A 26478-nucleotide genomic window follows, 5' to 3' on the forward strand; every position below is an offset into this window, starting at 1 on the left:
TAATTTACATCTAAATGACTACATTCGATACACCAAAGCTAAATCGACCCACAGTTTACTTTTTAAACTGCTAAATATATTAATATTTAGAAAAACACCAACACTAACGCTAATAAAAAATTATAAATGAACAAAATTTTTCAACAAAAATGAGCGATCTTAAAAAAAATGCAGAGAAGCTATCAAAATTCATAAATTCGAGACAGTGAATAAATAAAGCCCAGTGGGCTCCAAATATGTCCGTAAGGAAGCTAGGGACGACTACAACCAAGCAACAATGATCAGCTTGGGCCAATCTTTTTCAACTTGGGCCTCTACAAGTGAATTAAAATTCAAAAAGAAAATCTTGGCAAAAAAATAATTCAAAAAGAAAATAAAAATCAGGTAAATTCAATTCAAGTCAGCCATGAATCATCAATTCAAGAAGATGAAAATGGTGGCAGAGAAGCTGATCACAATAGAGAGCACAGTTTCATCGGTTTCCGTGCTATTCATTCACTCTGCTCTGTTCTTGGTTGCTCACTTTTTGCCTTCTTTTCCTCTTCTAACCCTCCTTTCTATTTCAGGTATGTGTTTTGTTGTGTGTATAACTATGTATGTATAGGCTTGGTTTTGAAAATCTTGAAGTGGGTTATTGTTATTTTCAGCTGGGGTGATGCTTCTTGTTGTGGGTTTGGGGAGGGCTTGCAAGAAGCTTCTTGGGGTGCGTGGCTCAGCTCCTGCTTTTGTTGTTATAAACATATTGTATGTTTGGATTGTGTATCTCATTGTGATTAGACCAGGTAATTTTATTGCCTTCCGTAAATTTGGTACTATTTTTCAGCTCAATATCTATATCTGTTGCTTCATGATTCGGGATAGGCTAATATATACGGTAATGTTATTGCCTCATTGTTATAGGTAACGGTAATATGTGTGTGTCGAAAACTTAGTGTTTGTGTTTTTAGCTCAAGTACACGACCCTGGAGGTACACAACCAAGGCGTCGGATTGCGTTTACCCATTTAAATAATCAATGATTATATGTATAGTAATTTGTATAAATGTACTTATTTTATAATATTATATGTAAATATAATGGGTCCTTATCCTTGGCAGTTGGAAGGGACCTTTTAACATCATTTTCTAGCCTGGCCGTTGGATGAATATCTAGCGGCCAGGATTATAACATACATCCAGCGCTTTTTAACCGCTAGATGGGGTCATTTTACTCGTCCCGCGATGCTGGAAGTATTAAAATTTTGTTATAATCTTGTCTGTTGGATATTCATCCAACGACCAGAAAATGTCAGGCTAGTTAAAAGGTCCTGACCAGGGCCCAAATATAATATAAATATGTATATTTGTAAAGGTATACGGAACATTTTTCATATATATAGTTGTTTATTTATATATTTAGTTATTTACTTTAAATAGTATGAGACGATAACACAACAAGAATGTATACCAACACAAATATACACAAATGTCGTGTTTGGGTTTAGCATTTAGTACACGACATGAACGAATTGACGGGTCTATTATACATGCACACATGAAAAGGATGTAGAATTCTTCTCGGTACATTTTCGCAATTGAGAAGATATCAGGGGAAACATGGATCCAGGTCTTGACAAGCCATTGATGTAGCCATCTTTGAGCCCTTTTTTATCACTAAAAGCTTTTACCCTAAAATTTTTATGTAAACAGACTAACAGAGGTGCTTCGTGTATATAATATCTTAGAAAATCATACTTTTTTAGTTGATATTTAGTAATTATGTGTTGATATACAATACAACAAAAGTCTATTTTATATATACATAACAAAAATTGTATAACTTTTTATTTTTCCTCTCTATAGAGGTGGTTTTAATTTTTGTCAAAGTTTGTCTTTCTGTGTAAACAAAATGTTGAGCATACTTAAAATCCCAACTGTATCTTATATATGCAGGGGTTTCATATAAATTGGATATTGTATTCAACTCAGAGCTTGTCATTCTTCTGCTTGGTCTATGTAGGTTAGCTTATTATTGTACAATCAATTATTATTTTTCTCAATCACTCTGCAAACTGCAGAAGCTTACTCATCCTAAGAAGCATGTTTTTGTGGCAGAATTCTGTCTAGTGACCCAGGTTATGTTGCATATGGATATTCCAATCCTGAAAAACTTGTTGCGGATCCATTGCTAGATGTTGAAACACCCTTGCAGGTTGCAAGTGTTGAGAATCTCCTCACAGAATATAGAAAACATTATATTTATATCTTCCTTTCTTGTCTAGGAGTCCGAGCTCGCAAGCTGTGAAACGTACAAAGGCTGCGCTTCTAATGAGGTAAATCTGGCATAAACTAACTTTCCTAGAATGTGAGAGATGTTATATTATATCAGAGTGATAAGACTGTTCCACATAAGTTGAAGCAATTGTTCCACCTGATACTACGACCAAAAATATTGTGACATGCTAAAACATTTAGCATCAAGATCAGATGGGAGAAAATAATTTGGTTTCCTTGCTTGATATTTGTTCTTTGTTTCTTATGCTACACTAAGTGTTAAAAAATGTTATATGTAAATGCATATGATATCTTGCAAATAGTTAAAGTGTGCTATTTTTTACTCTGATATTCTGAATGGAAAACATGGTTAGCAAATAACTATTTCGTGTTTTCTTGCTATTAGTATAATATGCATTGATTATATATTGAATTGCTAATAAAGATATCTGTTGTATGTGCTATCGCAATATATTTATAGAAAAATGGTCAGGAATCTACTCTACTGCAGAGGATAAGGTTTTGTAGAATGTGCAAGGTGTATGTAAAGGGATTTGACCACCATTGTCCTGCCTTTGGAAACTGCATAGGTAACAACTAACAATAGTGTGCAAGGGTACTTCTTTTCTGGCAGATCTTGTTCCTCATTTCTTTTTGATTTCATCAAAACGAGTTTTACAATCTGGAGATGCACTTTGAATTTGTATGTCGATGATACGTTTGTAAATTTTATATCTTTGTGTGTAGGTCAAAAAAATCGTGTTCTCTTTATTACTCTCCTGGTTGGATTTATTTTGTCAGAGGCTTCTTACATTGCTTGCTTATCACAATGTAAGCTTGATTATTTAAGCCAACTTATCTATGTATATTATGTAATAGTAATAATTTCAAACTACTCCAACTAGAAGAAAGATCCTATATTCTCTTAAACATGAAGCCTCTACCAGTGATTCAAATCTAATTTGTTAAATTCATTAGAACAAATTAATAGGTAGTAGGTCAAACAATTTAATAGGCACCATTTACTTTGTAGCATACTCATCAACAAATAGACTATGTTAAACCCACACAAGTACAAATGAAAAGAAGTTACCTATCAACGCCAAAAAAGAGGTCCACTGACCCATTCACAATTTGAAGTTCTGAATACTACAAATTCACAATGCTTGTTATTAGTTATTACTATACATGTCTGATCCAGCATGCACTTGGTCCATGCCTTTTTAGAAGTCTTGAAAATTTGACTCTGAGGTCTGATTCACCAAAGAATACTTAAGAAAATGCATGCAAGTTATTATATCTTACTCCATTCTTTATGTAGCTTCTAAACGCTCCTCATAAGTCTGACTTCTGGTCCCTTTTCTTCCTTTGTAAGACTGAAATGTGAATATGTTTTCATTTTCCGTACAGAAAGTCATGAGATTACAGTTTTGTATTGAGGTTAAATTTGTTTTCTAGTTTGATTTGTCGTATAAGAGATTAAGAGCCCAGAAGTGAAATTGTGGGAATGATGATAATTTATTGTTTGCAACACCATTTACATCACCTTTGCTTAAATATGTTTGCGCAGTGGTTTAAAATTGGGGATAAAGTTCTTGCAAGACCTAATCCTTGTTGCTTCAACTATTAGCGAACAGATGTGTACAGATTTTGTTCTTTGGAGTGTAGTTTGTAAGAGTAATTGAATCAGTTTTCCTTTATGTTTTCAGTTGCAAAATCTTATACTGCGGACAAAGACGTGGAAAAGGTACGTTATCCTTCTTCATGGGTTCCCTTTGGCATGCTGGACACTGTGATCTTACGACTATTAGTGTGTTGACTTGCTTTTTTATGCAGTTCCATTGTCGACTCTTAATGTATTAAAACTCATCTAAATATACTCTATGACTTATGCAGCCCAGTTACTCTAGTACTTTGGCTGGTAGCACTATGCTATTCTCTCTTCTACAAGTGTTGTGGCAGGTAGGTACTGTTTTCTGTTTTTGCTCTTGTTTTTCTTGTAATTGAATACGAAGGTCAACTTGTTAATTACCTGACCACTTCCTGTGTATACGTGCTAAATGACAGATTGTCTTCCTGATGTGGCACTTATACTGTGTATGTTTCAATATTACAACTGATGAGTGGGTTAGTTCTTGCTCCTATCTACCACATTTGCATCATCTAGACTGTCATTTTTTTTTTGCTCTAAAGCTCTCACATAATTTCCAAATCCATGATGTATGCTATGTTGCGTAATTTGTTTGCAGATAAACTGGAAAAGATATCCAGAGTTCCAATTGGTGGTACAGCTTCAACTAGGTGAACTGCTACCATATATAAATATACACAACATCAGTTTTAAATTTTTGAATGTGTTTTTACATTGACCTTGGAAAGGTTTTGACTGTTCAGGACAACCAGCATCACGGACAGTGTTTACAAATCCTTATAATCATGGAATTTTGCAAAATCTGAAGCATTTCCTAAAAGCTAAAGAATGATATATGCTCTGGTACCACTATATGGTTGTGTTTCCAGCACAGGTTTGGATTAACATGTGATCCCATTCTACTTTCAGTCGAGACATTCCAAGTACTCGATTCAGTTGGTAATGCAAGGGATCTTCACTCGTTATCTAAATGAGAGGGATGGTCTATTGGCTCCTCTAAGTGAGGATGTCTGGCAACAAATGCTAGCAAGGTTTTGGCCATCAGGCCTTTGAGAAGGATCTCTAGCAACCACTTACTTGAGCTCTAGAGCTTCAGTCCTTGTGAAGAACTTATTGTATATTGTAATAAATTTGCTAAATAACAATATACTTGTTGAGATAAATTTTAATGAAATGTATTAAAGTACTTTGTAATTTTATATCTTAAACAAGGACATTAAACTTTCAACTTTGCAGTTAAAGCAGATGGCAGCTACCTTGTCACATAGGCAACAATGTAAAAAGCACAAAAATGGCTTCCAACAAATCAAACCTATATTTTTCTTTATAACCCAGAATGAAAAGATAAACCAATATATCCTAATTTCGAACAAAATTCCATCTACATGTGCAATTACAAATTAATTAATTAAATTAAAGTCTCAAAGTAGGTTTAAGAAACAAGCCCGAAAACTGAAATTTCCTAGAAATGGATGTGTGCAAGAAGACACAAGAAGAAGATTGAAATAGAAGATAAATTGAGATAGAGGAGAGCGCAATAACGCTTCCCGCTCAAGTTTATTTTAGCCAAGGCTTTAATAACCTTTCAATCCATCAGGTTTGCACAAATATACCCATTTACCATTATGGTTCAAAAATATTCTTTTGTCACTAAAGTATTGAAAACGTATCTTCTTTTTACTTTTGTACGATTTTTTTGTTGGTCTTTCGATTCCCGCGGTCCAAGAGTAATACAAAATATTTTCATTACTTCATGGCAAAAAAAAAAAACGCTTTTAAACTCATTAATGATTGATATCTGATAAACGTAAAAAGTTTATAAATGAAGAACTTGTTAGAATAATAGTAGTATTATTCTTATAATTTAAGTGAATATGAACTTGAATGGTTGTGACTATTAGAATAATGGTGTCTGTTGAAAGAATAGTAGTGTCCGTTGGAATATGAAAGGATATCAAGTTTCTTTTCATAGAGACACATCTTAAAGACATGTTGAAAACACATACAATAGTCACAATACATACAATTCTTTTAGTTTTTAGTTCGCTGGTGTCTAAGAATCTGTAGTGCTTACAATTCTTAAAAACGTAAAACCGCTCAATCCTGGGAAGTCACTGCCATCTTTCCCTGAAGCACCGGTGGAGAGGCATAGTTGCTTTTAAGGACACAGTTTGCAAAACTGGGATCAGATTCTTTCTGCAGCATACTTCATAATAAAAAGGTTCTTTCTTTTTGTTGTAAACTACATCATAATTTGCATGATATATTATGTTTGTATATATGTTTATAAATTTGTTTTACATATTAATTTAATGTAATTAGGGTTATAACATATTTGCATCTAGAGTAAATATATTGTTCTGTTTTACACTGTTCTTGTTTATCACTCTGGTTTATTTTATTCTTGTTTATATATTTTAATATACTAATTGTTAATATATTTTACACACTAATTTTCTAACAGAACTCTCATCAAATTTATGATACAAGGTAATAAATTTAAATATGTATTTTTTTGTGTATTTTCTATGCTTTTGTACTACCCTTATAATCTAAAAAAAAAATAATACATCCTTGTTTTTTAACGAAATCTAGACTATCGAATACAATATAAACCAATGATAAAGATAAGACTTTTCTTTTCTCTTGATAAGCATCCGTCTCTCTTGACTCTTCATATACACACACATGCATACACATATAACATGTGTATAAATATATTGTCTATTTATTAACTTAAACTATTATCCGTGTTTCCGAAATTAGGTTTTTCGTCTGAAATGAAATAAAAAATCGTTGTTTAGAATTTGGATCACTGTTTGAGGATGGATATAAGATTAAGTGATGTAAGAGTTAAATAGTACTTCTCAGTCCCGACATCACGAGTACACGTATCTATTAAATATAGATTGTATTACTTTTTTATTTTTAAATAAATAAAGTTGTTTAACTATATACTAATTAACATATACTTCCATGAAAGTACTTTGGGTGGTTTCATTGGATCAGATATAAACATAATAGGTAATAATTAATAAAATACTCAGAGAGTGCGAATCCTAAAGAACCGTCTTTTTCTTTCTGCGGTCCATTGCGATTATATAGCTCTCTACAGAAGGTTAAAATTATCTTTTCATTATCTTTGCTAACTGAACAACAACTTACGTTACTTTTTTTAAATTTTGAATTTTGTTGTATACTTGTATATTATTTTGCCTTTGTGTTGTTAAAAATAGTTGTATATTTTTTTTGGAAAATTCTTGATGGTACCCTCGTAGAATTGGTTTTTTTTCAATGGTACCATCACATTTTTGACTTCTACCGATGGTACGCTCGTACTTTTAATTTACTCTCTATGGTACAGTCGTGTACTTTTAATTTACTCTCTATTGATTTCAAACTGTAAAACAAATTGTATATTTGAAATCCTTGCGAAAACTTACATAAAATAGACCTTTAAATCATGTAAAACAGAGTCAAAATGAGTGAAATATATTCAAACTTCATAACCAAACTTTGATCATTAATATCTCACTCATTTTGACTCTATTTTACGTGATTTAAGGGTCTATTTTATGTAAGTTTTCGCAAAAATTTCAAATATACAATTTGTTTTACAGTCTTAAATCAATAGAGAGTAAATCAAAAGTCCACGAGTGTACCACAAAGAGTAAATTAAAAGTACGAGGGTACCACTGGTAGAAGTCAAAAATGCGATGGTACCATTGAGAAAAGCCAATTCTTTTTTGTACGAGAGTACCACTAGTAGAAGTCAAAAATACAATTATTTTTTTCTACATGTTTTGTTAGTGATTTATTTTTTGTTATTATATGATACAATAAATATTTACTCTACATATTCTTACTTATAGACATAATAGGTAATAATTAATAAAATACTCAGAGTGCAAATCCTAAAAAAGTGTCTCTTTCTTTCTGCGGTTACATTGCTCTCTAAAGAAGGTTAAAATTATCTTTTCATTATCTTTGCTCACTAAATAACAACTTACATTACTTTTTTTAAGTTTTGGATTTTGTTGTATACTTGTATATTATTTTGCCTTTATGTTGTTAAAAATACTCGTATATTTTTTTCTACATGTATTGTTGGCGATTTATTTTTTGTTATTATATGATACAATATATATTTACCCTACATATTTAGTTATATTACTTATGTCAATTTGTGTAAGTTTGATTATTGTGTGAGATTGATTGTTTATATATTTAGGCATGGTGTGTAGTAGCAACGTCAGCTCGAATGGTATTAAGGTCATATATAATCAATCAATCAATCAATATCAATCAATATTCAATATTTCAATATTCAATTCAATATATTCTTAATAGTTGCTAGCACTAACTGAAATTACTCTCCCTCTTTTTTAGCATTACACTATTTTTTTTGGGCATATAAGTGTTTTCCTTTTTTCTGGATCTTTTGATAACCCATCGAATCTGACCCGGATATTTTCTATACAATTTTGTACTGGAGGTGCTTACTATCGGGTCAGAGGGTTTCACTGGGTTTTGCCCAGTCGTCTGCGGTTTCCTGGCATAACTGCTGGCGGAAATCATGGCGTGTATACACGCACTCCTTTTCTTCTGGCGGAAAAATTCACAATTCAAAATTTGAGAATGATTGATAAACTAATCATTAATCATCGCTGTAGGTGGTCGCAAACATGTTCCGCTCGAAATCCTTCAAAACATTGATCCATCCTGATTTTGTTTCGCAGCATACTTTAAAACTGGGTAATTGGATTGTGTGTTTATCGCCTTACAGTTTTTTCTCAGTTTCGTTAGTTTTGTTCTTGATTGAGTAATTTTATTTTTGTTTTGAATTAAATCATGTTATTCACATCTCCGAATGCAAGATTTTGTGAAACTATGCCGCTCAATATTTATTAGTGATTTTGTTATTTTTAATTAATCAATAGTGAAAATAATTTTAAATTTATACGTAAATATAAACTTTTTAAATGTTACAATTTTCTCTCTATAGAATAATTTTGGATAATTTTAGAATTTTTTACATTAAATTTTCGTGTACGAAGCACGAGCAATATAGAAAGTTTATGTTAATTTAGGATAATTTTAGAATTTTACACATTAAATTTCCGTGATTAACAAGTTTAATCTTTTCTTATGTGCGAAACACGAGCAAAATTGCTAGTGTGCTAGTAAAATGCACAATATTTTTTTAGGGGTTAGGGTTTGTGTGGATAGGAGCTGAATGGGAAGTCGGGGTCGAGCGAAAAGGAGCTGAATGGGAAGTCGGGGTCGAGCGTAAATGGAGGCCACAAGTTTTGATTGGTCAAAGGAAAACCCTTCTTGATTGGTCAAAGGAAAACCCCTTCTAGCCAATCACGTAAGACCCAAAAATTTACAGTATCTTCCCTCTTATTTATTCTCTAGTATTTTTAATAGTGATTAATTGGTTCAAGTTAACTCGTTGAATCAGTTATGTTAAAATCAACTATAAAATCATTTTTTATATAATAACTATATCAATTTTTCACCTAAATTAAACTATTTTTCTAAGTTCGATCTTCATTTTCAATTTCTTTGTATACGATAACATGACTGATTCCATTAAATATCATGTTAGTCTATTTTTTTCAAACATTTAAATCTTTTAATAATAAAAAAGTTTTGTTCACCTTTATTAGAATGTTCATTTCAATACCAAAATGATAATATTTAATACCAAAATAATAACACAGTCAAAAAAATTAATAGACATATAATGTAATTTTTTACCGTTGCACAATATTATCCTACTAGTAGTTTGACATTTTTCCTCAAGATATAATACTTTTTTTTACTCAGAAAACTAGTGCATAATTAGTTATTATATACTCGTCTTTCACTTAGAAAATTTAGAAAACTAGTGCGATATTAGTTATTTTTGCTCTTAGTCAGGTGGAAGCTTATATCCTAAGGTCTGAGATTTTTTCGTTTTCTCTGAATTCATAAAAAAAAATTGCCGATAACTTGAATTTGTGTAATAATCCAAAAGGTCTGAACATGTTCTCATTCATGCAATGTCGAGTGATGCATCAAGGTACATTGCTCGCAAACAGGTTTCAAACAAGAAAATTAAAGAGTATGATCCAAAAATATTGATGTTTGATTATGGAATAGGCATCGGTCTCGGTTTTTCTGGTTCAACGGTGGTTAACAAGCAAGGCTTGTAGCCATGTAATCGGGACAAATTACGGATACGAAAACAGTAACGAGTGGAAGGCCATTGCTGGATGCTATAAAGATGGAAGCTCAGAATCTCAAAAAGAACAGGCTGTGTTATACAACCCATGATGTCGAAGTACTCAGCATCAGCACATTGGTCCTATTACTATTTATCTACTTCTATATATTAAAAGAGAACCAGGGGTAAAAAGAGCAACAAAAATGCCTGTGAAATTACATATATACCCTCCAATTACACAAAATTTCAGCAATACCCTCGTCTCTTCCTTTTCTCCGCGATCTCTTACAGTTTCTCTGTTTAAATTGTCCGACAACTAGGTTTTAGTCGAATTACAAATATCACCAACACGAGCGTCTCTGGCATCGGCTGATGTTGTAACAGAGCAGATTAACAGGCCATCTCTGGGGTCAAGGCGTCATGTGCCTGAACACGTGCTGCGCCGGTACTTTTTTATCGCTTTACATTTTGGCCGTGATTGTATACTCCATTCTAAGGTCACTATTTTGTCAGCTTGTTCGAGTTCTAGCTCTATCATTTGCTGATGATGGAAAACGAGTAAAGATGTATAGTTTGTCTAAGCTATTATTTATGGTGAAGCAATGTGCATGTATAATCTATCAAGTTACTATTTTGTCTTTCTGTAAGTTTGTGTTCAAGGGTCTATGGGGGAGGGTGCACTAGCAGGGATGCCATTGCAGCTTGCAGGAACTCGTAAGATCTTGGAGTTCATGGACTGGGGTGAATATGGTGCCATGGGAACCTTTATCAGCATTGGTGCTATAGGTAACTGAGAATCAAAGAGTATGAGTAATATTGCAATGCTGCAGGTCTCTACTTTATATCTTCAGTTTGTCAACTGCGGGGACCTGCAGATGTTGGTGATCAATATGCTTGCTGTGACTTATCCTTTATTCATCTTAGACTCTGTTGAATATTACATTAGTTTTTTGCTTCTTGTTATTAATGTTCTATCCGGGTTTGTCTAAATCTGAATGCTTATGTATGCCTATTTTTCTGTCATTCGTGAGCAAGATAATAACTCTTGGTATTTAGGAAAAAATTTGAATTAATGACATTTCACCGCCTACTATGTCTCAACTCTCAACTATATGCATAACATGCTTGGGTTAAGTGTTGGTGCTCATATCTGATATTTATAAGATTAATCTGCAGGAGTAAAAGAAGATGCTGAAGAAGACACCATGTTCATATTACTGGCTCCTCAAAATGCTGTTGGAAATTGTATAATTGGGGTCAGACATTGGAACAAGAAATTGCTTTCATACTTTTAAGATTAATGCCTTAATGTTCACAAGAATCAGGTTTAAATAATGCAGGATCTACAGGCTATGGCTGATGCTGCAGGAAAAAGACCTGTCATTCTTATAAATCCTAAGCTCAAGGTTGGACCCTGGTAATGTTTATCAGATTATGCATTTTAATTGCCCTTTAAGATGCAATATGTATTATAAATTTACATTTTTATGTCTCAACTCACCCTAACGAAATATTATATTTTTATTTAGAAGGAAAAAAGTTTAAAATAATCTATAGATTTAGATTTTATAAAAATATTAAAATACGTGCCGAGCTCTCTTTTAAACATATATTATTCACGAAATGGAGTAGTTTGGTTGATAGTCTGTTTTAATTATTTTTGCAATGATTCTTTAAATTGGTCTGGCGGCTAAGCCTACTTTCCGTCCACTTCTCTATGGATAATTTTATAATGTATACCTTTTACGTTATTGCTTATTTTGTGCATTTGTGTGAATTCAATTATTTATAAGTGGTTTGGGTTATTGTTTGATCAACTTTCACACTCAAACATATCTTGGATTTATGAAGAAGGGTCCTCTTTTCACTGATCCAACACTAAAATGGTTAGCTTCATAGTTCTTTTTGAATTTATTTACATTGTGAATTTATATTATGCATTTGCTTTTGACTCGTCCTTTCTTCATTACCCTTTTACTCTCAAGATGGTCCAGGTCCTTGATTTCTATGTTTGTTAGTAGGGTAATCCAGACAGATGATATTTGACTACCAAGAGATCAAATGAAGCTTGATTTATAGTTAAATTACTATCTTATATGAGCCAACCCTATAATAAAAGCATCACTCAGTTCTAAGTTCAAACAGAAGCATAAGTAGATGAAAGTAAATGAAATGTAGTGAAAGACTTTGTGCTATCTATTTATAGTGAGTGTTGAAAGTAGAGTGAAAGCGAATGGGAATTAAAATAGTACTCCCTCCATCCCTTTTTAGTTGTCACATTTCTATTTTTGTTGGTCAAATTGACCAATTATTTACCAAAGATTATAAGTCACTCCTTCATTATTTCAAAAAACTGAAAATTACATCTTAAAATAGATACAAAGTTATTTCCGGTGACATATTTTTTTTATTCTATCAATTGATAAAATATTAATAAATTTTAGTCAAATTTTGGTCAATTTGACCGGCTCAAAACCAAATGTGACAACTAAAAAGGGACGGAGGGAGTAATAACTGACTTTTCATATCTTTTAATTAGGATAATACATATCTTGATCTTTATTGCCACTATATGTTGCATTTCAGAACTTCAGGAGCCTCACAGAATCAGGTTAGGGTCATTGGATAACCGCCTGTTGTATTTGGCTCCCACCGGGAGCCCATCATCCATGATTCGTGAATCTTATATTAAAGTCAACAGATTGCAATGCAGGTTTGTTCTGTTTTTTTTTATTTGGGCCAGTCATGTATTATCCAGTGTGTGGTACGGAAATCACAAGAATTTGAGTGTTCATTGACATCAAAGCTTTTGCAAGAGTCCATGTATTTGCGAGGGCATAGACAGGAGTATTAGAGATAGGTCCAATTTTAGCTTATTGCCATTGTTGTTTTTGTGTCTACAAGCTAAGATTAAAGAGCCTGGTATATGTTCTTTGTTCACAGCCACTAAGGCTTTTACCCCGATTCTCTGTTATCATGAGAATGCACCAGTCTCCAAAAAACTCTTTGGTGATTCTGACTTTAGCTAGCAATCGCTCTTTATATAAAAAAAAAACCTTAACCATGAGAGAACCTTCTTTAGAAGTAGGATCTAAGGCTCTCTGTGGTGGCTACCCAGAATGTATGGTATCTATAGATTGAATTTTAAAAAATTAAAAGAAGTATGTGTACCTGTAATTCTCAATATATGCACTTTGTGTATCTCAACTTTCATGTCTTCCAAGAAGCATGATGAAATTATCAAATTCTAGCAATTTGTATGCTTATCTTGAAACTGATTTAGCGTCGTTTATAAACATGTTGAAAAGACGGCTATCTTGGCAGTTTAAGCACTTGCCCCAGCATATGTATATATTAACATAGCACAACCACACGTGGTCATCGTCATTTTGACCGACTTAAGTTCTTCATTTCCTTACATATATTGGTAAAAAGGAAGAAACTGACTAGCATTTTTCTTATTTCGGTTAGGATTTACCAGCTTCGAGTGGTATCATGCAAGTAAGGACATTTCGATGCCAAGTAAATGGATTAGTACCTGATATTTTTTTGGCAACTTGTAACGATTTTGTTTATATACTAGACAATGGGCCGTGATAAGAGATTGGAGTATGCTTCGTTATTTGAAAATTGCTACCTCTTACGGCTTCTCTACTATGCTGGCAGTCAGTATCCAATTGTGGGTGTTTTAAGGTGAGACTATCGCGACTCCTGCAAAATCATATTTCTCTGTAAGACTATTAACAACTTCATCGGAAGTACTTCATTGTTTTTGTGATTACTTTCAACATTAACATTTTAGTGCTAGGACTAAGGGATCTTTGTGAACATTTTAAAACAATTATTTATCTCACATTTAGCCGTCATTCGTAGAAATTTCGTTCACTTTGTGCATGCAATCAAGCAACACAGATAACCTTTTTTCAAAAAATTGGTATTGTCTTGTGTGTCTTTACAAAGACATGAGTCATAAAATGCAGCTAATTTAAATACTTTGTCCCAGAAAGAAGGGGATGCTATAACATATCCTTAATTCAGAAAGAACTTTTATACTTTTATCAATTGCCTAGAACTAAAGGCACTAGAGGGGAAAACAACAAAAAAGTGTGAACAACTACAATGTCCTATTAAAAGTGGTGAATTGGAGCACACATCTTCTTAGAGATAGAGCCACTTGTTCTATTATCTTTACATTATCTAATTAATTGATTGCTCAAAATTTACCTTTGCTGAATAAGCTGAAACTAATTGTTATGTCGTGCGAGATTATTTCATATGTTCTCTCTCAAATTGAGGTTTTTTGCTTTTTTTTGGTTGAAAACAGAAGAAGATCCCAGAAAAGGGTGGTCAAAATAACAAGGATTGGTTTGTGCTTCTACAGGTGGAGGAAGAACAAGTAAAAGTGTAATATTCAATATATATCTGTCTTTGTGTTAGATGGTAACTGTACAACGGATTTACGCAGTAAAGGAATTTTGGCTTATTTTGAATTGAAATTATGTCATAGAAACCCTTTTTGTAAAAACATAAAGTAAAGACATTGTTAAAGCCTATGAACTGTTCCGAGAAAGAAACAGGCAAACCAATGTAATGGGAGTGCTATGCTTCGACATCCCTCCATATTTTTCACGACAACACAACTCGAGAAAAGTGAGTATGATTATTGAACATAGAGTGAAAGAAGTGCTTCTGTTCTCTAAAATAAAAAAAACATATTTGTTAGGGATTTATAGAAGGGAAAGTTTGTTTATTAAGAGCAACTCCAGCAGCTTCCTTATTTCATGTCTTAAATCCAATTATAAGGAATTTGACATAAATTAGTGCTCCAGCAGTGTCTTAGAGGTGCTTTAAATCACTAGGATCCTCCTTCCATGCCTTATTAATAAGGCACCACTAGCCATGCCTTATTTGATTTCTTTAATAAAAAAATCATTTCTCTCTCTTATTGTAACTTATTTTCTCTCTCTTCTTTCCATCTTTTATCAATCTCTTTCCAAATTTATTATTATAATAATAACAAGGAATGAATTATAAGGATCATTGTTGGAGTTGAAATACAAAATCTTGTCCTAAATCATTAGGATTCAATATTTTATAATATATATAAGGAAGACACTAAGACAGTGCTGGAGATGCTCTAAGACAACATTTATATGTTAGGACTTCGAGAATGATTTTTATAGTTTGTACATGTTTGTCTCCAGCTCTCACTATAAACCATAATGATTTACACTGCAAATGCCTGCTACAATTTCAAGACATTTTTATGACTCCTCCCGTGGTCTTTAAAAGCCAACAATAATCTTAACGGTTTGGCTAGTGTGTGCCCATGGGCATATGTTAAGCGCGGAAATTTTTGTATTTGAGAGATTTTGATTGGTGTGGTTGGTGTATTTGCAGGGGGGTCCATCATTATCATGAGATATGAGCCAATCAAAATGATCCAAGCACAAAATTTTCCGCGCTTAGCATGTGCCCATGGGCACACCATAGAAAAACCGTAATCTTAAAAGTATTTCAAAATATTCATTTGTGGCAATTAGGACATAAAAAACAAGACACATTGTTAATAACAATCAAAATTGTTCTAAAATTTTTGTACCTTATACAAAGGGTGAATATTAATATAGATATTAGAAAATGACCCGTGCCTTGCACGGGTTATTACGCTAGTTTCGATTTAAACTTTAAATTTTTTGATTCTAGTTTGCTATTTTCAGTGGTGCATTAATCAAGTGATATTTTTTTATGTATGAAATTTAAGTTTTAAATTGTGCGGCTTGATTGACTGAGATTTCAGAGTTTTAAAAATTTCGCTTTTTCAAAGTTGAGCCGAAATAATTTTATTGTTCACATTTTGTGTTGTAAGAATAATCTTTAGCATACGAAAATGATTCATATGGCTCCACTTGCTTGCATGGAACCACCACTGATAGAGGGTTGATTGTATGAGATGAGTCAAAATCTTATAATTTTATCAATAATCAAAAAAATGCTGGAGTAGTTAGAGTTTTACATTAATTTATTTATTTTAGAATAAATCATTTTCACAATAACCGTTTTAAAAATCTACTTCTAAGTATTTTAAGTTTGAAGAAATTTTATTTACTCACATACTTTTCAATGAATTTTTATAATTTTTGGATTATAGTAGACGTGACCCCACTAAATTTTACTTTAAAATCTTTTGTCACTCATTTTTCCCTTATAAATTTATTGTTTACTAAATATATTTTAATTCTTTTCTTTTTGACAACATAAAATCGTAAAAATAAGCTATGAACCTATATTTTATATGCATCTTCAAATTCCCGAATAAAAGTTTAAACATTTTAGTCAAAAAAAAAAGTTTAAACATTTAAATTTTTATTTAGAAATATAAAATTATAAAAATAAATTATGAGACTATATTTAATATGTATCTTGAAATTGAAATACTCGTCGGACACGGTCAGAGGGAGCAGTATCTTTGGAAGTTGAATGGCAAGGGCCAATAAAAATGAAAAGTCACCTCTTTTTACTAATTTATACCCCTAAAGCCTCAATATAAATATGCATGTATTGTAGTAGCGAAGTATCAATATACAAGGCGTGCACTGTGCAAGAAGAGGAGAGTGACCGCTACATATTCCTGTTTATCATTTGAGCAGGTACTTACAGAAATCGTAAATTATAATCATCTTTATGAACAGTTTTAGCCTTTACATGTTTGTTTAAAGAGACTTGTTGATTATTTTTAAAGTACAGGCTTTTTTTAATAAGGATCTTGTTTTGTTTGTGTACAGTGAACAGTCCTTTTACATTGGTGCATCACTGCATCTTGAGGCGCATTTAGTACTGTTCATTTTTCATGTATTTTGAGGTCCTTTACTCGGTTTGATTCATTATATGTGTTTGCTTTTGGATTGCATTTACTAATTACCCTGATTTATGCCAGACTAGTTTTCCGACTTGTGATGTTCAGTTATGAATCCTTGAATTGAAGTTTACATTTTGGACTTTATATTTTCAATTACTAAAGAAGAGACTTTGTGTTCCTTAGGAAATTGTTTAAAAGATGAACCTTTTCCTTATTATTGCTTAGAGTTAATAAGGGAACAGCAGGAAATATGGAGTAAAATAGGGAACTAAAGAGGAAAAGTGTCCGAATAATGATACGACAAGGAATAAGTAGGCAAAAATTGAATTAATGACTATGTTGCTTGTCCTCGTAAACTTCATAGATGTCATCAATTTAATGATTTGTCTTGGTTTATGTTTTTACCTCACTGTTACTTGAGAAAATTTTGATTGTTGCAACACTGTTTAAGTGGCTTTGGAAATTTGTTTCAGATGGATTTTAGCTCTGGTGAAGAGTCGGATATTAGTGATTCGGAGATATATGAATACAAGGAAAAACCATACGCATTGTTGAAGAGTGGAAAACTGAGAGTAAAAGGACCCAATGACAGCTTCCGTTGTCCCTTCTGTGTTGGAAAGAAGAAACAAGACTACAAGTACAAAGACCTCCTCCAGCATGCAAATGGAGCAGGCAAAGGGTCCTCCAACAGAAGAGCTAAGAAAAAGGCCTGTCATATTGCACTAGCACAGTATCTGGAAAATGATCTAGTAGATGAAGCTGAGCAACCAGCTCAAGTGGAAGTACCTCCACATTCTAGTGAAAATGAATTATTGTGCAATCCTTGGACGGGGATTGTTGTTAATATAGTGAAAGGTTTTGACATGGGAAGAGCCATTTTTAGTGAAGAGTACATGATGGACAAGTTTAGCAAGTACAAGCCGAAAGAAATTGTGTTGTTTTGTGATGGGGAAAAACTTAATGGAGAAGCTATTGTCAAGTTTAATAATAATTGGGTTGGGTTCACAAATGCTATGGAATTCGAGAAGTCGTTCCAAACTGATCACCGCAGCAAGAAGGATTGGGCATCAGAGGAAGCTCATAAAGGGTCGCAAATGTTTGGGTGGTTGGCACGTGCTGATGATTATGAGTTGGCAGGAGTCATTGGTGATTATCTTCGCAAGACTGCAGAGCTAAAAACAACTTCTGATGTTCTTAGGGAAGGGGAATGTGATAAAAAAAACAGAATTCAAATTCTAACCTATGAGCTTGATAAGAGAACGGAAAATTTGGATCATCTGCAAATCGAGTATAACGAGAAGAGCATGTCCCTTGATAGGTTGCTTGAAGACTATTCCAAATTGCACAATGAATTTTCCGAAGGTCTTTTTCCCCTTTTCATTGTGTTATTACTTGTGTGTGTTTTGTGTGGACATGTTGCATTGACTCGTAGGTTGCATGCATTTCCTGATCCTATAAATAATTGCTTTACAGTGTCATCAGTCATGGAACTGTAATCAAGTGTTTTTAACTGCCAAGGTTTGATGATTCACCTTGATAGCAAACAATTGAGAATTTTGTAAAATTAATTCCATGTTTCTGTATTCACATTAAAGATTAAATTTGGACACATTTATTGGTTGGAAACAATGTAGTCAACATAGACCATACCTTGCACCTACTGTTTTGTTGTTATTTTGTTTCCAGCTAATACATTAAAATCCCATAATTTAATCACAATGAATTGTCTACCTCTTCAGAAACAAGGAGGATGCAGCAAATATCCCAAGAAAACATTACAAAAGTTATAGCTGAACAAGAGTTGCTGAACTTAGAGCTGGAAGCAAAGAGGAAACAACTCGATTCATGGAGCAGGGAACTTAACAGGCGTGAAATACTGACTGAAAGTGACCGGGAAAAACTTGATGAGGACAGGAACAAGGTAGGATAATATTGTTCAACTATATTTAGTAGCTATGTTGAATAAATATGAATATTTGATTAAAAAATTGGAAATTTAGATAAAATACAAAATAATTAGTTTTGTAATATGTCAGATAAATATTTACTAAATTGGTTACCGGTCTTTATCTAAAATTCTATTGATGTAATGCACATATAATTTATTTATACTTTTAAACCTAAGAATTCAAACAAAAATGATAAGTTTAAGCATCATAGGCCGAAAAACATGGTAGCAATTTCTAAAAAAAAACCTTAGATTTGTTTATTGTGTATAGTTCCTGATTTTTAACTTTTGTCATCAGAGTAATGTGAGAAACAGTTCACTTCAACTAGCCTCGATGGAGCAGAAAAGGGCAGGTGAAAATATCCTACGGCTGTTAGAGAAGCACCAGGTGTGTCCACCTCATGAATCATCAGATACTTTATGTCTCTGACATTTACTATCCTCTTTATTGAAATGATGATATAACATCACTTCTTGCCTTGGTCTCTAAATTCAGAGGGAAATCGAGGCTGCCCAGACCGAAACACTGAGATTAGAGAGGGAGCTAGATGAAAAAATAAGGTTGGAAATGGAAATTCAGGAATTGAAAAGGAAGTTGCAAGTTATGAAACATCTAGAAAGTGAAGATGATGATGCGCTTCATAGTAGGATGAAAGAGATGCAAGACGAATTAGAAGATAAAGAGGAACAGAGAAATCATATGGAAACTTTGAACCAGACTCTCCTTAGTAAAGAAAGGCAGAGTAATGATGAGCTGCAAGATGCTCGTAAAAAATTGATTGAGGTATAATATATTTCCTTCGCAAATTGCATGCCTAGTTTATAAAACAAAAACTACTGTGCTGAACTTATTGCTGAGTTGAATAACTGAGGTGAAATTGGATGGACAATTGGTTGGTGTGAACATTACATTTGAGAACTGAGATCATCCATACTTTAAAAATTGATGCAAGTGTAAAGAGGTATGGTAGTAATAGTTGGCTAATTGCAAAGTTTTCGGATAATTCACCTGTTGACTTCGTGCAGACGAGGATCCCCTAACTGACATTATTATAATGGTAGAATAACTAATTGAAAGTATTTGTAAAGGCAGCTGAAACAAAAATGTATTTATAATAAAACAGATGATCGGCATGTGATGATAAATATACTTAACTGATATTGTAGAGAGAGACTTCATCTAACAATTTGTTTTTATCAGCCAGACAGCCACCTAGTTATTTTACGGGTCATTAATTAATGTATTTTAATGAACAGGGCTTAAAAGAGAATTTGTCTGGGACACGGACAAATTTCAGAATAAAAAAAATGGGAGAACTTGATGAGAGAGTCTTCAAGCAAGAATGCAGAGAAAGGTTTCCACGAATTCCACCTTATGAAGCTGACGTTAAGGCTTTGGAACTGTGCTCTTTATGGCAAGACAAAATGACGGACCCCTCATGGTATCCAATTAAAATTGTCAAGGTTGAAGGAAATGAAAAGGTAATGCAGTAATTTCAAATAGTTCTAAGTTTTATATGTGTACTGCATGGGTATTTGTTATCATCTTTGCACATATGGGTTGTCATGTATGGCGCTACATGCATGAACTGCAAATGAGTTGTAATGTGAAACCTTTAACTTTACATGTATTAGAACCTTAAAAAATGTATGTTATACTTTTATCCTGAATGAAGGCTTTTGAACTCAGTAATTAATGAATATTTTATGGCAGGAAATTGTTGATCAAGATGACGAAATGCTTAGAAATCTAAAAGAAGAATGGGGAAATGAAATACACGGAGCAGTTTGTAAAGCCTTGTTGGAAATGAATGAATACAATCCAAGTGGTAGATATGTGGTACCTGAACTCTGGAATACGAAGGAAGATAGAAGAGCTACACTAAAGGAAGTCATAAGCTACATAATTAAGAATGTAAAGACACCTAAGCACAGAAGAGGATGACTGTGAGGTAGTCAGGTATTTATTATCATATAATTGAGTAAAATGCATGCCCCAGAATACATGTTGAGTCAACGATACATGTTGGAACTATTAATTTAAGGCAGTTCCTTTATAGACCGAAATTTTTGAGTGTTTTTATGTCACATTTACGAGTCATAGATACATGTTGGAATATCTTTCTCTGAGTTTTACTAAACATTTATTGGCAGGTGGATCAAGCGCTTAGCTTCTGGTATGCTGTTGTTTCAATGATAGAGTTGTCATCAGAGGTGGTTACTACTGTTTTTTGAGGGGCATTGTTCAATGAAGTTTATTACTTTCTGCAAACTCATGAACTGATGTGGAATATGCTAGCATTAAGTTAGTAATTGTGGTCTCTGCTGAAATGTAACAGTTGGAACTTTGATAAAACACAATCTTCGTTTTGTGGTGTGTCTAATCTATAAACTTAAGTTAAATTTCTTTTGCCTGTGAAATTAGTTTGGTAATTTATGTTTTTCTCTATACTTGAATCATCAGACATATATATCTATATTCTGGAATAGTGTACCATTCATTAAACAAGAGCTATATATTCTCTTATTTCCTCACATTGCTTTAGTTACATATTCATTGATTCTTGGTGGAAAAACTGCAGAAGTTGATATAACTAGGCTAATAATAAGAATTGCAGTACCATTACCAATTTGCAGACATTATTTCCCCAGATCTACATGATGATATCTGGTCCGAAAATTGGCTTTCTGCACTGCAGCATGCCTCATTAAAACCGTGTAGTTTACAATGGATGATCGAAACATTAGACCTATAATTCATGCGACCCAATGCAACCTTTGATTCTGAATTTTGGCATAATGTAAAATATATATTTTCTTTCCCCCTCGAAAAGTAAAATTGACGAAGCTGTGATCCCTGCAGAAATAAGTTACTCTGTTCTTTTTTCTGAAGCCACTTGTTATGGAGGCTAAGGTTTAGCATGGCTATATTTTAACAGGGCCTAATATTTTAACCGCAGTCCAGTTAAAGAGTGAAACTGGGGTCGCATTGTAATAATGGTTAAAACTTACATAGGGGCTTAAAAAGACATGGCCCAAATTTACAAGTGATGATCACAGAAAGACCTGTCTGACAGACGTGGAAAACCTATGTTATCCTTCTTCATGGGATCCCTTTGGCATGCTGGACACTGTGATCTTACGACTATTAGTGTGTTGACTTGCTTCTCCATGCAGTTGTATTGTCGACTCTAATGCATTAAAACTCATCTAAATATACTCTATGACTTATGCAGCCCAGTTTCTCTACTACTTTGGCTGATAGCACTATGATATTCTCTCTTCTACAACTACAAGTGTTGTGGCAGGTAGGTACTGTTTTCTGTTTTTGCTCGGTCAACTTGTTAATTACCTGACCAGTTCCTGTTTATACGTGCTCAATGACAGATTGTCTTCCTGATGCGGCACTTATACTGTTTATGTTTCAATCACAACTAATGAGTGGGTCTTGCTACTATCTACACATTTGCATCTAGACTGTCATTTTTTTTGCTCTGAAGCTCTCACGTAATTTTCAAATCCATGATGTAAGCAAGTATATATGTTGCGTAATTTGTTTGCAGATAAACTGGAAAAGATATCCAGAGTTCCAACTGGTTTTACAGCTTCAACTAGGTGAACTGCTACCATATATAAACATACACAACATCAGTTTTAAATTTTTGAATGTGTTTTAAATTGATCTCGGAAAGTTTTTGACTGTTCAGGACAACCAGCATCAAGGACAGTGTTTACAAATCCTTATCATCATGGAGTTGCAAAATCTGAAGCATTTCCTAAAAGCTAAAGAATGATATATGCTCTGGTGCCAGTAGATGGTTGTGTTTCCAGCACAGGTTTGGATTAACATTTGATCCCATTCTACTTTCAGTCAAGACATTCCAAGTACTCAATGGAATAGGGGTGTGATTCGATTGGTAATGCAAGGGATCTTCACTCGTTATCTAAATGAGAGGGATGGTCTATTGGCTCCTCTAAGCGAGGTTGTCTGGCAGCAAATGCTAGCAGGGTTTTGGTCATCAGGCCTTTAAGAAGGATCTCTAGCTACCACTTGGTTGAGCTCTAGAGCTCCAGTCCTTCGAAAAACATATTGTATATTGTAATAAATTTGCTAAACAACAAATCTGCTTGACATTAAACTTTTAACTTTGCAGTGAAAGCAGATGGCAGCTACCTTGTCACATAGGCAACAATGTCAAAAGCACAAAAATGGCTTCCAACAATCAGATAGAAGGGCCACTGAGTTCACCATTAGTTGAAAGCAAAACAGTAAGTGACACTTAACCTTTATGAATGGGGGCAGAGAAACAATACAAGTAAAAACAAAAAACACATCCTTTATGAATGGGGAAGCGATCAGAGTATCAGACCACTGTCCTCTTTTTTGGGTATGATAATCGATCATGTTTCTGGTAAACTTATTTAATGAAATAAAAAGTTATTCAGAGTAAAATTTGCATATTTATACATTTAGATTTAAAAAAAAATCTAATTCATGATTTTGCCGCTTCTTATCGATTATAGTCTGTAGATAATAAAAATATCTGAAACTTGATTACATTCGATCTAATAGAATTATTTTGCCGTATCCAGACTAATATCAATCCAACCCATTTCATGAATAAAATGTGACCAATTAACCAACCAACAAAACTGCTTGTTACAAATAACATCTTGTTGTTGCATCGAAACATATAAATGTTGACTAATCTAGCTAGCATTGAACTTGGTAAAATGAAATGGTTGAATAATAGAAAAATGAGATTATTCAGGAATACGCATTGAATGCTGAGATTACGCATTGAATTTCTGGTAGTAGATCCATAATCAAAAAAGTTTTTGTGATTTTTCCAGAAGAAATGAAACAAAAGATACGGTAGAGCTAGTACAGTTATTGTATGAGGTCTACCCAATGCTAGATGCAGAGGCGCATAATAGATCGATATGAACATCATGAGCTGTCCCGTAATAAAACCTGTTGTTGCTGATACCTTCTTCTCGGTTCCTTCTTCTCCTTCTTCCATAACCTGAGCTCGGAAAAGGAAGAGATAAGAGGGCCCTATGGAGAATGTGGTCAGAAATCCATAATAGAGTCCGACCACAACGACCGAATTGATTATCTTCATGCATAAGGATACTAGATTACCTAGTAGAAAAGATTTCAAAATCATCACAAACCTCCCTTTTTCTTTTCTATTGCAATTTCTGGATTATTATATGATGATTTTTGAACTTTCCATACATAGAAAAGAAATCTAAAGAGATAGACTAGAAACGACATCTGTTATGTCAATGACACCAAAGGGATATTAAATGACAAAGGGATATTAAATGAATGGAATTGGGATATGGATGGAATATAATGAAATAGAGCCACTTTGTGGTTTCCTATGAAATCAGGCATGGAAGGGGGCCACTACGAAGAAGTTCCGGGAGTTACGAAAGAAGCTTCGAGCTCATATTGGTCATGGGTTGAGAACGAGAATGAACTCTATGAGATCTAATCTCTCGTTATTCCTCAGTAGCTCAGTGGTAGAGCGGTCGGCTGTTAACTGACTGGTCGTAGGTTCGAATCCTGCCTGGGGAGATTTGATTCATTCTGAATTAAAGAATTAAGAATAAAAGAAAAAGGCTCGCTTTGACCGTTAAGAGTAGGTAATCCCTTCCCCGTCTTTGTTTCTATTGCATTCTATCTCATCGTATCACATCCTGTTCTGCGAGATTTGAAAATCACCGTCAATACAATACCTCGGCGTAGGTCCGGGATAATCCTTTGTTCCGTAGCCCTGGGGCTATTTACAACTATCCAATTGAATGAATGGTTTCGGAAATCAGACTTAATCACTGCTTAATCACTGAATGCACAAAACAAGGATAATCAGAGACTAATCATATGTTTAATTAATAATTGAAAATTTAGTCACTGAACTACGAAATTGAGATTAATCAATGATTAATAATACTTAATTATCATTTTTTGGAATTACGTGAACGAGAAACGAACAAATAAATCGAGGCTGATTTATATTATGATTTAAAATCCAACATGAGACAACTGAAACTAAACTTTCAAGTATTCACGAGCTTAAACAAAGTTGACCCCGATTTCCCGATGCCACACATCGCAGGAATGGGATCTATTTTGCTCCTATTAAAAATAACAACATTTGCAGTAGGTGGTGAAAAGTGAAACCCACGTTTTCATCACGTGGTAAAACTGGTTGAATGATTCAATTCCCGTGTTGATTAACAGTTGGATATGATACTACTCCCTCCATCCCATTTCAAGTGTCCACTTTACAAATTTCACATATATTAAGAAACAATTGATGTAATGTTTTGATCATTATCATTCACAACTAATCAGCTTAGTTTTCATACATATTAATTATGCACCTCATTAATTACTATGTATTTGGACCTTTTTTCACTTCAAATTACACTATACATTCATAACCCCTCTAAATACATTGGGTTAATTATCAAGTTTGTCACTGAAGTGGGGTTAGTGTATCAAGTTGGTCACTGAACTCAAAACGGTATCAAGATGGTCACTGAAGTGGCCATAAATATCAAACAAGTATCTTGAAATATAAGTTCAAGCAGTAAAAATATTATTTATAAAGTTTTACACATTATTTTTAAATTTTACCAAAACCAAGTAAAAGGTTATGACTTCTAATATTTATGATAATATATTTAGATTTTATCAAATTTATTTATTATTTATTTTTAATTAAAACAAAGAATATAACTATATAATAAAATATAAATAATAAATAAACTTGATAAAATATAAATAAATTATTTTAAATAATAGAAGTCATAACCTTTTAGTTGGTTGTGTAACATTTAAAAATAATGTGTAAAACTTTATAAATAATATTTTTACTACTTGAACTCATATTTCAAGGTACTTACTCGATAATTATGGCCACTTCAGTGACCATCTTGATACCGTTTTGAGTTCAGTGACCAACTTGATACATTAAGCCCACTTCAGTGACCAACTTGATAATTAACCCTAAATACATTTATGAGTGGTTTGTTGTTTGTATTTAATTCTATATTGGAAATAATATAAAGTTACATGGATTAAAGAGTAGGACACATATTTTGGGATTTTTTTTTGGCGAAATGGACACTTAAAATGGGATGGAGGGAGTACTAGATTAATGTATAATTATTACTCCCTCTATCCCAAATTAGATGACCTTTTTGAGAAAATTTTTCATCTCAAAATAGTTGAACCTCTCTTTTTTCAATGCACATTTATTAATAATCTTCCAACTTTACCCTCTTTTATTTATTATTTTCAATATACCAACTAGTACTATTATCAAAAGTCAATGCAATAAATATGGATAAAGATGGAAAATAGAACTATCATTTAATACTCCTTAATACGTGTGAAATGAGCAAAGAGTTCATCTAAATTGGGATGGAGGGAGTAATTACTCGTAGGTGATGGTCATATAAACAAATGTAACTAAAGAACTCTCAGGTACAACTAGGCAGCTTTTCACTGTCTTTCAGAATGATAGCCGGAATTAAGAA

The 26478-nt window shown here is 33.2% G+C and overlaps 3 protein-coding genes and 2 non-coding genes across 14 annotated transcripts; 4 read left to right on the forward strand and 1 right to left on the reverse strand.

Moving 5' to 3' along the window:
- The first annotated feature begins 313 nt into the window (after positions 1 to 313).
- LOC108220669 (probable protein S-acyltransferase 23) lies at positions 314 to 5131 on the forward strand. 9 transcript variants are annotated; one of them, XM_064094203.1, is made up of 12 exons: positions 319 to 566; positions 648 to 782; positions 1932 to 1998; positions 2094 to 2190; positions 2261 to 2311; positions 2746 to 2842; positions 3000 to 3083; positions 3962 to 3999; positions 4149 to 4214; positions 4320 to 4379; positions 4502 to 4553; positions 4632 to 5131. In XM_064094203.1, exons 1-12 carry the CDS (start codon positions 407 to 409, stop codon positions 4733 to 4735), a joined length of 1011 nt encoding a protein of 336 aa, XP_063950273.1. In that variant the 5' UTR covers positions 319 to 406; the 3' UTR covers positions 4736 to 5131. The 9 variants fall into 9 exon arrangements, with proteins under 9 accessions (XP_063950280.1, XP_063950277.1, XP_063950279.1 ...); XM_064094205.1 differs by having other exon boundaries at positions 2764 to 2842; XM_017394505.2 differs by having other exon boundaries at positions 325 to 566; positions 2734 to 2842.
- Positions 5132 to 11335: 6204 nt separating this feature from the next.
- Positions 11336 to 14700, forward strand: LOC108222223 (uncharacterized). The gene is made up of 6 exons (XR_010292409.1): positions 11336 to 11370; positions 11455 to 11531; positions 12701 to 12827; positions 13586 to 13615; positions 13698 to 13807; positions 14439 to 14700. It is a non-coding gene; the product is annotated as an uncharacterized LOC108222223 (transcript).
- Positions 14701 to 16701: 2001 nt separating this feature from the next.
- LOC108221223 (factor of DNA methylation 1) lies at positions 16702 to 21328 on the forward strand. 2 transcript variants are annotated; one of them, XM_017395120.1, is made up of 8 exons: positions 16702 to 16764; positions 17447 to 18335; positions 18713 to 18894; positions 19220 to 19309; positions 19418 to 19705; positions 20179 to 20403; positions 20636 to 20881; positions 21076 to 21328. In XM_017395120.1, exons 2-7 carry the CDS (start codon positions 17447 to 17449, stop codon positions 20864 to 20866), a joined length of 1905 nt encoding a protein of 634 aa, XP_017250609.1. In that variant the 5' UTR covers positions 16702 to 16764; the 3' UTR covers positions 20867 to 20881; positions 21076 to 21328. The 2 variants fall into 2 exon arrangements, with proteins under 2 accessions (XP_017250609.1, XP_063950272.1); XM_064094202.1 differs by having other exon boundaries at positions 20636 to 20873.
- Positions 21329 to 23417: 2089 nt separating this feature from the next.
- On the reverse strand, positions 23418 to 24711 carry LOC135152923 (protein TIC 214). The gene has a single exon (XM_064094211.1). The coding sequence runs from the start codon at positions 24090 to 24092 to the stop codon at positions 23433 to 23435; it is 660 nt and encodes a 219-aa protein (XP_063950281.1). The 5' UTR covers positions 24093 to 24711; the 3' UTR covers positions 23418 to 23432.
- TRNAN-GUU (transfer RNA asparagine (anticodon GUU)) lies at positions 24437 to 24508 on the forward strand. The gene has a single exon. It is a non-coding gene; the product is annotated as a tRNA-Asn (tRNA).
- Positions 24712 to 26478: the final 1767 nt, after the last annotated feature.

Source organism: Daucus carota, chromosome 5, assembly GCF_001625215.2.
Source record: "Daucus carota subsp. sativus chromosome 5, DH1 v3.0, whole genome shotgun sequence".
Taxonomy (NCBI): Eukaryota; Viridiplantae; Streptophyta; class Magnoliopsida; order Apiales; family Apiaceae; genus Daucus; species Daucus carota.

Excerpts from the sequence above, each read along its gene's own strand:
- LOC135152923 (XM_064094211.1), bottom strand. The coding sequence starts at position 24,092 with ATGATTTTGAAATCTTTTCTACTAGGTAATCTAGTATCCTTATGCATG.
- LOC108221223 (XM_017395120.1), top strand. The coding sequence starts at position 17,447 with ATGGATTTTAGCTCTGGTGAAGAGTCGGATATTAGTGATTCGGAGATA. Across the intron at positions 18,336-18,712 it reads GCACAATGAATTTTCCGAAG|AAACAAGGAGGATGCAGCAA; the intron begins GTCTTTTTCCCC and ends CTACCTCTTCAG. Across the intron at positions 19,310-19,417 it reads GGCTGTTAGAGAAGCACCAG|AGGGAAATCGAGGCTGCCCA; the intron begins GTGTGTCCACCT and ends CTCTAAATTCAG.
- LOC108220669 (XM_017394505.2), top strand. The coding sequence starts at position 407 with ATGAATCATCAATTCAAGAAGATGAAAATGGTGGCAGAGAAGCTGATC. Across the intron at positions 567-647 it reads AACCCTCCTTTCTATTTCAG|CTGGGGTGATGCTTCTTGTT; the intron begins GTATGTGTTTTG and ends TGTTATTTTCAG. Across the intron at positions 2,843-2,999 it reads TGCCTTTGGAAACTGCATAG|GTCAAAAAAATCGTGTTCTC; the intron begins GTAACAACTAAC and ends CTTTGTGTGTAG.